The sequence below is a fragment of the Alexandromys fortis genome, unplaced genomic scaffold, assembly GCF_014885135.2.
Source record: "Alexandromys fortis isolate MF-2015 unplaced genomic scaffold, M_Fortis_MF-2015_v1.1 scaffold_219, whole genome shotgun sequence".
Classification (NCBI taxonomy): Eukaryota; Metazoa; Chordata; class Mammalia; order Rodentia; family Cricetidae; genus Alexandromys; species Alexandromys fortis.
In genome coordinates, this window is record NW_026068092.1 from 1,540,821 (window position 1) to 1,555,578 (window position 14,758).

A 14,758-nucleotide genomic window follows, 5' to 3' on the forward strand; every position below is an offset into this window, starting at 1 on the left:
AAAACAAAACAAGATCTCATGTAGCTCAGTATGGACTCAGACTTCTGCTGTTACAGGTATGACACACCATACCTAGCTCTCCCTCAAGTGTTGGCCCAATTACACTGGGACACAGATCTGCAGGTACACGTGTTTTAATTTCAAGGTCATGTTGCAGGGTCTTGCTGGGAAGACAGTCCTGAGAGAGGAAACAGGCAGAGCCTGTTGTGCCTCTAAAACCAGCTGTCGATGACAGCTGAGGCCTTGGATGGACCATCTTCTAGAGGCAGCAGGAGCCTCTCTGGAGGGGAGGCAGACAGTTGAAGGCAGGCCATGGGAGGACTCAGATTCCACCCTGGGGGATCCTGGGAAATTGGAGATTGGCACTTGCTCCCAGGATGCGATCTCTGACCTTGGTGCCCTGGAGGCCTGCCCAAGTCCATCGCAGGAGAGCTCAGGATCCTTTCCCTGTGAGCCAAGACATGTCGCCGGTTCTGCAGGAATGAGGAGACAATGAGTCGGGCAGAAGAGGGTAGGTGCCCCATTCTAGGCACCATGAGCAGGGGACTGCTGTGTGTCACAGCCTAGCGCCCAGCAGGGAAATGGACTTGGGCAGGGCAGGAGGGTTTGATAATTGGGCTGGGGAAAGAAAGGCTCAGAAGAAAGGGAAAGACGAGAACACACGTACTTGCTGTGCAGCATAAACAACCTTTGCGAAGGCAAGAGGGAAAAACAGAAGGCCAAAGAAAGCATGTCATTTAGCAGGTCTACTCTGGGTCTTGTGATGTTTCCACCCTAGGATCTACCCCTGTCAGACAGCCTCAGTAACCCTTGGCCTGTCCCTAGTTCCTGTACACCGTCAAGCTACAGGGGACTCTCATTGGCACTGTGCTGGGAGACAGTAATGGCTAATGTTCAGTGCCTCCCAGACATCACACAGCCCCCAAATCTCTGTGTAGGACATATCCAGGGCAAAACTAGCTGTTTCCCCTCCCAGGCTTAGTACAAAATCATACTGGTCACGAGCCACCGGCTTGGGCTCCATCCCTCAGCACTGGCTCTACTCTGGGGCACACACCTGTTTCCCTTCTGCTCTTGTAATCACATCTGCTGCTAAAGCCTGCCCAGGAGCCATGGAAACTAAGTCTACAGGACTGTGGGAGCAATAGGCTGCCATGGGAGCTTGAGTAGGCCCTACCCAGGACACCCGAAGACCTCCCACACCCGCACTCACTCCACTTCCCGCTTCCGGATGGCTCGACCTGAGGCCAGCACCTCAGCCACCTTGGATACAATGGGATCGTAGTTCATGCTGGCCACAGCAATCACTTCGTCACCTCTATAGAGAGAAGGAGCCTGAGCCTGAGGACCACTAGGATAGTCCTTGAAGATCCCAATACTCTTCTGTCCACCTGGGGCACTGGGAAGCTCTTGTCCAGGAAAACAGATGTTCCTGGTCCTACTACTGTCAGCTGCATGAGAAAGCTCTGGAAGTTCCAGCCCTTGGCACAGTGCAGAGATGGGCCTAGCCTTAGCATCACCCCTTCTCTACCAGTATACCTGTCCTAGTTGTAGAACCCACCTCGGTTTCAACACTTACCCAAAGAACTATCCAGAAGACACAATATTGTTTGATGGTGGAAGGGTTATTACTGCCTCCTCATCTTTGCGATGTTGCCTGCTCAGCTACCCCTCTGCCCTTCACTTCCCTTTAGCCAAGCCCCTCCTGCTTTGGGAGCACTATGGCCATCCATTCCCAATAGCACTCCCGCTGCATCACACTCCCATGGTAGCCCATTTCTCTCACTTGGTGTAAAAAGCCACAAACTTCAGCTCTTCCAGATCCCCCTGAATGATGACATCATCGAAGCCTTCTCCGTAGCCTGTGGAAGGGAGAGGGTACCCATGTAAATTGGGGAAGGGGAGTCTTCATAGGCTCCCTACTCTGCCCTCTCAACAACCCCCCTACTCCTGTCTCCCCCTTGCCCTCTCTTATCTGTCTTGGTTTTCCTAGACAGAGTTTCTCTGTGCAGCCCTGGCTGTCCTGGAACTCACTCTGTAGACGAGGCTGGCCTCAATCTCAGAGATCCAGCTGCTTCTCCCTCCTAAGTGCTTGACCTGAGGTCATTTGCCACCATTTTCTGGATCCTACTCTTTTTTTTTTTTGAGATTTATTTATTTATTATGTATACAGTATTCTCAGTGCTCTGCCTGCACACACACCAGAAGAGGGTGCCAGATCTCATTACAGATGGTCATGAGCCATCATGTGGTTGCTGGGAATTGAACTCAGGACCTCTGGAAAAACAGCCAGTGCTCTTAACCACTGAGCCATCTCTCCAGCACGGTCCTACTCTTTTTTTAAAACTACATTTGTGTGTGTGTGTGTGTGTGTGTGTGTGTGTGTGTGTGTGTGCATGTGCATGCATATGTAGAGGTCAGAAGACAACTTGCAGGAATTGATTCTCTCCTTCCACTTTTTAGGTCCTAGGAATCAAACTCAGATCGTGAGCTTGGCAGCAAGAACCCTTACCCACTGAGCCATCTCACCAACCCTCTTCTCCGGAGTAGTTCCTAGCCCGCCACCTAAGTCTCAACATTTAGCCCAAATTGTCCTCCAATCCTGATCTTCCATTTTAACAGTCAGACTGCTGGGGTTATGGCACACAGCCACACCTGCAGTGCGTCAGCTTGTTTGCCGGTTCTTAGTGCATACTGCACCCAAACCTACACCTAATCCCAAAAGACCTTCAGGCCCTACCCCGAGCACTGCAGGCTAATCCCTATCCCTGTTATGGATTTCAGCTACCCTCTACAGACTTTTAGTTACCCGCATAGCGGAGGCTCTTGCCAAACATGGCAGTCCACAGATAGGGCACCGTGTTGATCTCCGCCTCCTGTGCCAGCATGTTCTGAGCTGCTACCCGCCCTGAAAGACCCAAGGTGGTTAGAGCCCAACCCTTTCCCTTGCCACCCCAACACTGTCTGCCCTCAGCCCACTCTGGGGACCCTTGACAGGTTGTCGTCCAGGACTCCCCAAACATGTAGGCACCATGTTCAACCTACAGCCCACCTTTGATGCAGTTAACTGGTACCGAGGGAACCCGGACCCCAAGAGATCCACTTACATTGCTCCTCTTTGATGTGTTGAGCATCTGAAGGGCCTACTAGGGTTGTGAACTACTTCACAACTGTGTACACAGAAAACTAATCAGACATATCTAACGAGGGACAATGACACTGGAGCACAAAGGCCAGAAGGAGAAATGGCAGCCCACATGGGGCCTGAGGAGTTAGCACAGGTGGCTTTCCACTTCTGAAGCTCCACCTGAACTCATAACTGGATAGATACACTTAAGCTCAGGACAGCCCTAAGTCCTAATTATATTTGGCCAAGGAGTAGCCTTTGGTTTCCTATTCTCTAGCCACAACTTTAGACCTTGAATTTAAACAGATACTAGGGGGCGGGGGGAGATACCATTATTATCAGTCTTCCAGATAATGATGAAGGAAGAATAAAAGGAAGACAGATGTATGGAGCAAATCCCCTGTCCAAGACTAGAAATCTGGAGGTCTTTTATAAGGCCTTGCAATGGTTAACACACTGCTATCTGCATCTTAGGGATGACAACCAGGTGGATATAATCCATGAGGCTCAGGAAACCTGGTGGCTACCAAATGTTCTCAGAGACGGTTCCATAAACCCAGATGAGCCTGGGCTATACAGCTGCCTCTGGGGATTCATAAAGCAACTGAGTGCACAGAGATTACAGTGGTGAGGAGAGACAGGCCTTGAGTGAGAAGCCAGCCTACTAAACAGACCCTTTCTCGAACCCTCTGTGGTAGTTTCTGGTCAAGGGAAAATCCTGCCAAATACATGACCCTAAGAACAAAAAAGGAGAGGACACACGATTGCAGAGGGCTTTGCCCAGCTAAATGGTATACAGAGGGTTTCTGCAGAGGGGCCACTCTGTGCACTGATCACTGGATGGGGCTCATTAACAAGCCACTACCTAGCCTTGAACTTAAGACCCCAAATCAATGACTGGGAAATGGGCCGGAAGGTGGCCGAGACCCTAGGATGGCCTTCCAGCCCTTAACTTGCCTCAGGGCTGGCCATACCCTGGGCATGAGCCATCTGCCAGTGTGGGATGTTCACTTTCCGATTGTTCCTCCAGGCAAGAGGAAAGGTCACGGCATCGCCAGCAGCAAACACGCCTGGGACGTTGGTCTGCATCATCTGTGGGGAGAGGGTCAGGGCTCGGTGGGTGCTACAGGAGCTGATGTGGGCCTCCAGCCACGCCCCACCCAGCATCCTGCCCACCTTGTTGACTGGGATGAAACCTCGGGAATCCAGACCAATGCCACTCTGCCTCAGGAAGCCCGTGGCAGGCACCGCACCTAACAGACAGAAGCCATGCATCCACACTCTGCTCCTTAGCATTTAGTCCCAGGAGCTGTCTGCCCCAATATGTGGTATAGCACTCCCTGATGGGGATCCACAAGCCATCGTCCAGCTTGGCTCTTCCCCAAACTACTATGTCAGCTGGCACAAGAACCAATCGGAGGCTTATCTGTGTCCTAGGTATCAGTTGGTAGCAGTCACCTGCTCCGTGAGGCCTGGGCTAAGCCAGGTTCACATCTTTCCCAAGGGTCCTGTAAAGTGGGTACCCCTGGGATCTCATTTTACAGATGTAGAAATTGAGGCTCACATAAGGGTCCAAGGTCACTTGAAAGTGTGTATGGGCAGCTCTGTTCACTAGCGCCTGCCTGTCTACTCACCAATGCCGACCACACAGACATCTGCCCGCAGAACCTTGCTACTCTTCAGCACCACCTCCTGCAGCTGTGGGGAGGGAGTGGCTGAGCAAACGGGCACAATCCCTGAGCCCAGGAGAGACACAGAGACCAGCAGAGAGAAAAGCCCACCTTGCCCTCCTGAGCCCGCAGCTCCAGCACCTCTGTCTGCATATAGAACTTCACCCGGTTGTTTTCAAACATCTGTACAAGCAAGTAGGCACAGTGGCCGTGGGTGAGACTATGGCCTGGGGCTAGGCTAGTCAATCAGGGTCCACAGGCCAGGCTCACCTTCATAAGGGCACGACCAACACGTTCCCCTAGGAACCTCCGGAAGGGTGTCTCCTCCAGCTCCACCACAGACACGGAGTGGGCCTTCTCAGTCAGATAGGCAGCCACCTCCATCCCTGGGTGATGGGCAGGGGTGGCAAGGCTGGCTCTGACACCGAGGACCAGCACATACAGGGGACTGGCCATGGTGGTTAAGCACCACACACATCCCTTGAAGCTACTCACCCAGGAAGCCCGCTCCCACCACAACAGCGTTGCGGCCACGGGCGAGCCGCACCACGCGATTGGCATCCTCGGGGGTGCGGATAGTGAACACATTCTCCACGTCTTTGCCTTTGCAGTTCAGGGTCTTAGGGCTAAGATTTGGGGTATTAGTGACAGCCTCCCATCCTGGCTGATGCCCAGCTACCAAGTGTCTGGTAAAGGCAGGAGATATCCACCCACCTGCTTCCTGGTGCCAGCAGCAGCTTGCTATACTCCAGCTTGAAGCCATCCTTGAACACAGCCTTCTTATTTCTCACATCCACTGTGACCACCTGTAACCCCCATGAGCAGAGGGAGACCTTGCCACAGGCCTGGGCCTTGCTGCTCACTTCTGAGTTCCAAGATCCCCTAAACCCAGAAGTTGGGCTCCTGGGCAGCAATCGCAGGGCAGTCCCCCAGTCTGGGCTCCTTTATTTAAGTTCCAGGCATCCACTAACCCCTCAAAGCTGTCTCTACACTTCCAAGTTCCACCAGGCTCTCTTGTCTAAACTGGGGTCAAACCATCTCCCCTAGGCTCAGTGCTAGTCCCAGGCCTGGACAAAGGGCTGAGCAATCATACACCCCAGGGGTACATGTGGCCTCATGTCATTTCTGGTTCCCTTGAAGCTCTTTCCTCTCCTCTTTTTTTTTTTTTTGTTTGTTTGTTGTTGTTGTCATTGTTAGTTTTTGTTTTTTGTTTTTTTTTTTCAAGACAGGGTTTCTCTGTGTACCCCTGGCTGTCTTGGAACTCGCTCTGTAGACCAGGCTGGCCTTGAATTCTCAGAGATCCACCTGCCTCTGCCTCCTAAGTGCTGGGATTAAAGGTGTGCGCCAACCAGTGAAGCTTTCTCTTTGCCAGTTTCCACCCTCCCCTCATACCTGGGCTTCAGTGAGCATCTCGATACCATAGGCCCGGAAGAACTCCTTAGGCCTCAGGGCCAGCTGTTCAGGCTGCGCGTCCAGGGACTGGGGAACACGGTCACGAGTCAAGTCCAGATGATAACCACTCCATTTCCTTTTTACTTACTTACTTATTTATTTTATTGAGACAGGGTCTCAGTTTGTAGCTCTGGCTGGCCCGGAACTAGCTAAGTAGATCAAACTCACAGAGATCTACCTGCCTTTGCCTCCCAAGTGCAATAGAGGACACAGAGCCCAGGGAGGGTGAGCTCACTCTGGGTCACATGGGGGCTATAAGACAGAACTCAACAAACCCAGATCTCTCAGGAGCACCACAGACAAGCCTGGGAGACCAGAGCAAACAGTCAGCTTGACCTCCAATTAGTGCCAGGCAAGGCTCTATATGGATGCGACAGGGCCCTGGAGGAATAAGGGTCCAGGTACTGCCCCACTCCCACCTTGCTGAGCTTGGCCCGGTCATAGGGCAGATGTCGATCCAGTGTGCAAAGGACGATCCGGTCTGAGAAGCCCTCTTGCCTCAGTGTCTCTGCACACACCAGGCCAGCAGCACCTGAGGGACAGGACCATAGGCCAAGGCCAAGGGCTCTTCCCCCCTCCACGCTTCCCCTCTCCTTTATCACCCCCAACACCAACCTGCACCCACTATGAGCACATTGGTGCTACTGCTGTGGCCAGCACTTGGAGAGATACACTTGGCCATCACCTTTGTCCTTCGCTGCAGCTGCAGGGCCTGGGAGTGGTGGGAGGGGGAAGCTTGGTTCCTGAAGCTCCAGCCCAGCCTCATCTCCACCCTGCAATCCCTCATCCCATTCCACACCGACCTATCCAAACCCTTCCATCAACCCTGAGTCACCCTGTACCTGCTTGCTTGCCCGAACAGTCACCTTCTCCTTCTCGATCTTCACCTGGGAGGACAGCACAGCGTCAGCACCAAACTCAGACGCTTCAGTCCTGACCCCACGCCACAGGCTCCCACCCTACCTGGAACTTATGCAGACTGTCCAGGCCTGGGAAGTCCTCTAGGTCCCCAGTACTGATGTTGAAGCAGGCACCATGCCAGGGGCAGCGCACACGTCCCCGGGACAGAACACCTAGAAGAGGCAAATGAATACCAGGCTAGAGCCATGCCCAGAGACTGTTCTCTCAGGCTCCATGGGTACTGGATCCTACTGAATCTCTCCCCAGCCCAGGAGATTCCACAAATGGATGAGGGTCCTGGGGCCTGCAAGAATCCCTATATAGGCATGGATGGTCGTATCCCATCTCCCAGGTACACCGCCTTTGCTCACCTTTAACCAGAGGTGCTCCATAGTGGGGACACTTATGGCCCAGGGCGTGGAATTCCCCATTGTCCTTCACCAGCAACACCTTCCCCCAGCCCAGCTCCACTTCCCGCATCCTGGGAGGAGTTGTGTTCAGTTAGAGGTCAAGCCAGAAGCCAGTCACCTCCTCCTGTAAGCACCTCCTCCCAGGGTCCAGTCTTTGGCATACCCAGAGTGGCAGAAGCAAAAAGGCTGCACCCAGGGTGTCAAGAGCCACAGTCCATTTCAGACCACGGCTTCAGCCCGACCCCTCATGTGTGGCCTCTCCCATGCCCTCCACCTCAGGCCCTGCCACCACCCTCGCAGCCCAGCACCCACTGGCCATTCTCGAGGTCCTTGACATGACAGACAGTAGCCTCCACACAGTCCTGGGGGCTGGGGTAGGGCTGCGTGGTGGGCAGGCGCTCTTCGGCATGGAAGTGGCGTGCTGTGCCATTGCCCTGGTAAGCCCGGGGACTGCCCTTTCCGCTGGCAGACAGCTCCTCCTTGCCCCGCTCTTTCTCTGGCAGCACCACTTCAATCTTGAGTTCCACTGTGGACAAAGCAGCCATGAGCCCTAACTGGACCAGCTCTGTTCCCAGCCCACAGGTCAAGCAGTGGCCAGCAAGAGATAAGCTGACTTCAATTCCCTTTTCTATGTTTTCTTGGTGAAGACCCCAGAGACTCAGGCCAGGCTAGCACTCCACACCGAGCTACAGCCAGCCCAGAAACTTCTGTTTTTCCAATGACAAAACTAGTGAAGGAGTCCTAGAACACAGCTCTTCATACCAGAGCCGTTTCCTCCAGGAACCGGGAGGAAAGAACCTGCATGCCTCACTCATGTATCTGAAGATGGGCAAAGACGACGTCACTGCTTGAAGACACACTTGCAGCTCAGTTCACAGCTAGTGTATCTGGGCAAGGAGAAGCAGAGTTCACTGGGGACAGTGGCTCACACTGGTAGTGATGGCACTTCAGAGGCTGAACAGGACTTTTATGAGTCCCAGACCAGGCTAGAGAACAAAGTGAGACCCACATCAAAAAACAAGAAGGGCAGGGGTGGGGACAGGAATCACAGTCCTTGGAACTTTCCCATTAGCTTTGAATATGTTTTGCCATGTTTTAGGGTTTTGTTTATTTTTTAGACAGTCTCATATAGCTGGACTATATACCATAGCCTCATATTCTATATATCGCTGACGACACCATTGAATTCTTGATCCTCCTGTTTCCTCTCAAGCGGTATAATCACAGGTAGATACTAACTATTCCAGGTTAGAAAGTGTATTCTTTTCAAAATTAAAAATAAAAAAATGACTGCCTAGGGCTGGAGAGTTGGCTCAGTGTTAAGAGCATTTCTTGCTGCTGCATGGGACCTGGGTTCAATTCCCAGTGCCCACATGGAGGCTCACCACCTCCTCAGGCACCAGGCACGAATGTGGTGCAAAGATGTACACGCAGGCAAAACACTTAGACACAGAGAATAGTAGAAATAAATCTAAAAGGAAACAGTGTCTATTGCATAGTGGACAGAGCTTGTGAAGCACGCACAGGCTCTGTCCTCAGAACTGCAGTGACAAGAGTAAGAACAATAAATCAATTGTTTAAAAGCCAGAACAAAGCAGAGTAGTGTACACCTGTGATCCCGATACCTAGCAGGTGAAGATAGGAGGGTCAGGAATTTAAGGTCCCCCTCAGACACAGAATGAGTTGAATCCGCCCTGCAGGGGAAGTGTACTCAAGGCACGGCACGCCTTAGCGGCAGAATGACTTGGCAGAGGTGAAACCTAGAATCAACGTCCTTAATACCAAAAAGCGAGGTAAAGTACAGGATATGATTTCAACTTCTTTAGCTCTAAAAGTTTTAAAATAATTATTTACTTATGTATGTGGATGTTTTATGTATGTGTTTGTCTGCATAGCAGAAGAAGGCATTGGATCCCACGTGACTACAGAGACAATCTGCCATGTGAATGCTGGGGACTGAACCTGGATCCTCTGGAAGAGCAGCCAGTGCTGGCCACCTCTTCAGTCCCTTATATATGCTTTAAAATTACTTATGTATATGGGTGTTTTACCTGCATGTATGTCTAGGCACCATGTGTGAGCCTGGTAGTCACAGAGACCAGAAGAGGGCAATAGATTCTCCTAGATCTGGAGTCACACCCAGTTAGGAGCTGCCGTGTGGGAATCAAACCTGGTTCTTCTAGGAGAGCAGCCATCTCTCCAGCCCCAGTTTCAATTTTCATCTCTCTCTCTCTCTCTCTCTCTCTCTCTCTCTCTCTCTCTCTCTCTCTCTCTCTCTCTCTTGTTTTGTTGAGACTGGGTTTCTTTGTGTAGTCCTGGCTGTCCTGAAATTCACTCTATAGACCTGGACAGCCTCAAACTCAGAGATCTGCCTGCCTCTGCCTCCCGAGTGCTGGATTAAAGATGTGCGCCACCATTGCATGGACTTCAACTTTTGTTTTGGTTTTTCAAGACAGGGTTTCTCTGTGTGTAGCCCTTCAACTTCGTTCTATAGCTACGTCCATTGGTTTGGAATTCATTCAGCATTTACCAGACCCCAAGTGGTTGATGTCTCTGTGGACAGGGTCTGGAGCCCTGACAGTGAAGCCACTGAGGGTATGTATGGCAGCCCAGAGAAACAGGCCCATGGCTAGCACGCAGAGACTGTACAGTATCTGTGGGGCCTACACCAGGACAGCAGGAGGAGGTAGCGGTAGACAGGCGTTTTCTTCTTTAAACTTTTCTGCACTTCCCGAAATCCCCATGAAATGCCTGGGGTATTTTTTTTTAATTACAAGGGAACAATAAACAGAATTTTGAGCAGCCATAATCCGGTCTCCTGGGCTGTTACAGTAGGGAGGAGGCCGGGGAGGAGGAAGCTAAACCCCTGGCACAGCATGAGCTATGGCGGGAGCAGGTGGCTCCTCTTTTCAGCCCCCCAGGCATCAAAGGTTTCTTTTCTGCTTTTACCTCTGAACCCCTGACCTCAGACCTGACACCCCAGAAACAAAGGTTACAAGGACCAGCCCGGCTGCTGAGCCCAGGACCCCCATCCTCCAACAGTGGCTCGCTCACATTCAAGTACAGTTCCCATGGTTTCATCCTCTGGCTCTGTAGGCCCTGAATGGGTCCTTAATCTTTGCATGCTGGGTCAAGTCCCCCTCCACATCCAAGCATCCCAGCCTCCCACTCAGGCCCAGCTATTGCAGGGGACAGAGGCAAACAGCAGACTGGACATGGTAGAGAGGACACAGCCACACTGCAGAGGCTGTCACGCGGGGTGGAGACTAACACACTTTATGTAATGGTGTTAGAATGTTTTTGGAAGAATTAAGAAGAAAAATATGTCAGGCTCAGCTGACATAAGGCCGTGAGAGCTGTGGGAGTCCACAGGAACAGCCTGGCAGGGGTGCAGAGAGCCTCCAAGCCAGGCTGTTAGTCTTTCCTCTTTCCAGAAAGCTCCAAAGCATGCTCACTGGCATTCTCCTGGGAAGCCATTAAGTCAGGAGAAGCAGCAAATGGAAGGCTAGGTGGAGGACTCTGCTTACCCACAGAGCCAGGTAACCCCAATCCCATGAGCCATCAGCCCCCCCAGACAGTCATTGCCTCCTGGGCCTCAAGATACTTGATTCACAAGATGAGAGGCCAGGCTATGGCGGGGACCATTGATAGGGTCACACTTAGCTGTCTCCATCATCACAGGAGAGGGATATACTGCCAGGAGTAGTGACTAACACCTATCCAGAGTAGTGACTGACATCTGTAATTGCAGCACTTGGGAGCCTGAGGTAGAAAACTGTCACGAGCTCTTGGCTAGCCTCAGCTTCATAGTGAATGCCAGGTGAGCCTGGGTTATCATGTGAGACCCTGTTTAAAGGGGGGCTAGGGAGGAATGAAGGGCACCTGCCCATTTGCTGATGATGTATGTAACAAGAACAAAAATTCCATTTTTGAAACCGCAGTAGTGGTTTCCAGGTCTTTTATTTGTTTTGTTTTGGTTTTTGTGCCAGGGATTGAACCAGGGCCCCTCACACATTCAACACTCACTCTGCTACTGAGCTACACACATAAGCCCTGGCAATAGAGATCTGTCAACTAGATTTGAGCTTCCTGGCAGACATGGTAAAAAGCAAATGCCTAATAAAAGGGAGATAGGCCAGACTGTGGTGGTGCACGTCTTTAATCCCAGCACTCGGGAAACAGAGGCAGATCTGTGAGTTCGAGGCCAGCCTGGGCTACAGAGTGTGTTTCAGGACAGGCTCCAAAACTACAGAGAAACCCTGGCTTGAAAAACCAACAAAATAAAACAACAGGCAGCTAGATAGACCAAGAGAATTGTACTTCCTATTAGTTTCTTTTTAATAGTGTGTGGTGGACATTCAGGACGGGGAGATGTCTGTGTGTGCTTTAATAGTGTGTGATGGGCACTCAGGACAGGGAGACGTCTTGTGTGTGTGTGTGCTTTAGTGTGTGGTGGGCACTCAGGACGGGGAGACGTCTGTGTGTGTGTGCTTTAATAGTGTGTGGTGGGCACTCAGGACGGGGAGAGACGTCTGTGTGTGCGTGCTTTAGGGAATATGGGGGGATGTACATACATGTCTGTATGTGCATGTGGAGGCTAGGAGCTGGTGTCTATCAGTCACTTTCCATCTCTCCTCTTCTTTCTCTGAACCCAGGCTTCAGTGACTGGCTAGCTGGCTACATGCCCTGTCTCCTCCAACCCCCAATACTAAGGGGTACGAACCACCACATCTGGTTTTCACGTGGGTCCTGGGGATTCGAACCCAGGTCCTGATGCTTGTGTAATAGGTATGTTATTTACTGAGCCATCATCTCAGACCACTTCCTACCAGTTCTGGCATAGGGAAGCAACTGGCTTAAAGTCTTAGGAAGAATAAAGAACATGATGTTGGGTACCTTTAACCCCAGTAATCGGGAGGAAGGGGCAGACAGATCTTTGTGAGTTCAAAGGCAGCCTGGTCCACTGAGGAAGTTCCGGGCCAGCCAGGGCTACACTGAGAACCCTGTCCCAAGAACAAAGACCCTCCAGAACACGACAGGAGAGACTCAGGAGACAAATACTGACAACACTAAGACACAGCCCTGAGAGCAGCAAAGGGGAGAATTTGCACAAAGGTTCTATGTTCACGATTCCTGACTTCAAAATCTACTACAGAGCTACAGTACTGAAAACAGCCTGGTATTGGCATAAGAACGGACAGGAGGAGCAATGGAACCAAGTAGAAGACCCAGATATTAATCCACACATCTTCGAACACCTGATTTTTGACAAGGAAGCAAAAAAATATCAAATGGAAAAAAGAAAGCATAGTTAACAAGTGGTGCTGGCATAACTGGATATCAACCTATAGAAGAATGAAAATAGACCCATATCTATCACCATGCACAAAACTCAAGTCCAAATGGATCAACGACCTCAACATAAAGCCAGCCACACTGAACCTTATAGAAGAGAAAATGGGAAGTACACTTTAACACACTGGCAGAGGAGACCACTTCCTAAATATAACCCCAGGAGCACAGACACTGAGAGAAACAATTAATACATGGGACCTCCTGAAACTGAAAAGCTTCTATAAAGCAAAGGACACGGTCAACAAGACAAAACAACAGCCTACAGAATGGGAAAAGATCTTCACTAACCCCCACATCAGACAGAGGTCTGATCTCCAAAATATACAAAGAACTCAAGAAATTGGTCATCGAAAAAACAAACAATCCAATAAAAAGATGGAGTACAGACCAAAACAGAGAACTCTTAACAGAGGAATCTAAAATGGCTGAAAGACACACTTAAGGAAATGTTCAACATCCTTAGCCATCAGAGAAATGCAAATCAAAACAACTCTGAGATTCCATCTTACACCTGTAAGAATAGCCAAGCTCAAAAACACTGATGACAACTTATGCTGCAGAGGTTGTGGGGGAAAGGGAACACTTCTGCATTGCTGGTGGGAATGCAAGCTGGTACAAACCCTTTGGACGTCAGTGTGGCAATTTCTCAGAAAATTAGGAAACAACCTTCTTCAAGACCCAGCAATACCACTTTTGGGTATATATCCAAAGGATGCTCAATTGTGTCACAAGAACATGTGCTCAACTATGTTCATAGCAGTATTATCTGTAATAGCCAGAACCTGGAAACAACCCCAATGCCCCTCAACTGAAGAACGGATAAGGAAAATGTGGTACATTTACACAATGGAGTCTACACAGCAGAAAAAAAACGACATCTTGAATTTTGCAGGAAAATGGATGAAGCTAGAAAACATTATTTTGAGTGAGGTAACCCAGACACAGAAAGACAATTATCACATGTACTCACTCATAGGTGGTTTTTAAACATAAAGCAAAGAAAGCCAGCCTACAAATCACAATCCCAGAGAACTTAGACAACAATGAGGACACTAAGAGAGCCTTACATAGATCTAATCTACAGGGGAAGTAGAAAAAGACTTTACCCTCCTGAGTAAATTGAGAGCATGGGGACTTTGGGGGAGGATTTAAGGGGAGGGGAGGGGCAGGGAGGGGAGCAGAGAAAAATGTAGAGCTCAATAAAAATCAATTTAAAAAGTTTTCTATGTGCACTGGTCTCATCATAGCCCCTGCTGACTGCTGCTGAATGCCCATGTCCCACACACATGCCCACATCCTGAAACTTCCTGAGCCTCAGCCCTGACTGGAGCCTGAGCCTGTGGCTGTAACCCAGAATCCACCTCAGAGAGGAAGGAACGCAATCACACCTGCGAGTGCTTCATGCCAGGCTCAGAGGCCGGCACAGCCACCCCATTTTCTACATAAGGACATGGCGGACCAGAGGGGGGGGGTAATCAGGCCGTGGTCACACAGGTAGGAGGTTAAAAAGCCCAACTTTTACCATTGTCTCTGAGTAGTAAGAAACACAGTAACATTCTGGGGAAAGGGAAAGACAGATGTAGCCAGCTGTTGAAGGTTCCCACCACCACCACAAAGCCAGACCTTCACCAGGTTAAAATGTGTCCACTCAAGCTGTAAGCCAAGATCAATTTCCCTTCCTTTAAAATACAAAGCTTAGAGGCAGGCGGATCTCTGTGAGTTCGAGACCAGCCTGGTCTACAGAGCTAATGCCAGGACAGGCTCCAAAGCCACAGAGAAACCCTGTCTCGAAAAAAAAAAAAAAAAAAAAAAAAAAAAAAAAAAAAAAAAAAAAAAAAAAAAAA

At 50.4% G+C, this 14,758-nt stretch overlaps 1 protein-coding gene across 4 annotated transcripts in view; it reads right to left on the reverse strand.

Moving 5' to 3' along the window:
- Window positions 1-118: 118 nt before the first annotated feature.
- The window catches only part of Aifm3 (AIF family member 3), a 19,784-nt gene continuing 5,144 nt past the window's right edge, over window positions 119-14,758 (reverse strand). For 2 of the 4 annotated variants that reach the window (XM_050123010.1, XM_050123011.1), the window contains 18 exons: window positions 7,872-8,085; window positions 7,521-7,630; window positions 7,213-7,322; window positions 7,092-7,136; window positions 6,865-6,961; window positions 6,669-6,781; window positions 6,190-6,276; window positions 5,512-5,603; window positions 5,293-5,423; window positions 5,068-5,183; window positions 4,909-4,980; window positions 4,762-4,825; window positions 4,304-4,380; window positions 4,102-4,219; window positions 2,810-2,908; window positions 1,787-1,862; window positions 1,214-1,318; window positions 119-473 (listed from right to left, as the gene is read on the reverse strand). In XM_050123010.1, the coding sequence (XP_049978967.1) occupies window positions 434-473; window positions 1,214-1,318; window positions 1,787-1,862; window positions 2,810-2,908; window positions 4,102-4,219; window positions 4,304-4,380; window positions 4,762-4,825; window positions 4,909-4,980; window positions 5,068-5,183; window positions 5,293-5,423; window positions 5,512-5,603; window positions 6,190-6,276; window positions 6,669-6,781; window positions 6,865-6,961; window positions 7,092-7,136; window positions 7,213-7,322; window positions 7,521-7,630; window positions 7,872-8,085 (1,766 nt within the window). In that variant the 3' untranslated portion in view covers window positions 119-433. Of the gene's footprint in view, window positions 474-1,213; window positions 1,319-1,786; window positions 1,863-2,809; window positions 2,909-4,084; window positions 4,220-4,303; window positions 4,381-4,761; window positions 4,826-4,908; window positions 4,981-5,067; window positions 5,184-5,292; window positions 5,424-5,511; window positions 5,604-6,189; window positions 6,277-6,668; window positions 6,782-6,864; window positions 6,962-7,091; window positions 7,137-7,212; window positions 7,323-7,520; window positions 7,631-7,871; window positions 8,086-14,758 lie in introns of those variants that run through there. The other 2 variants (XM_050123012.1, XR_007588844.1) reach the window with 2 other exon arrangements.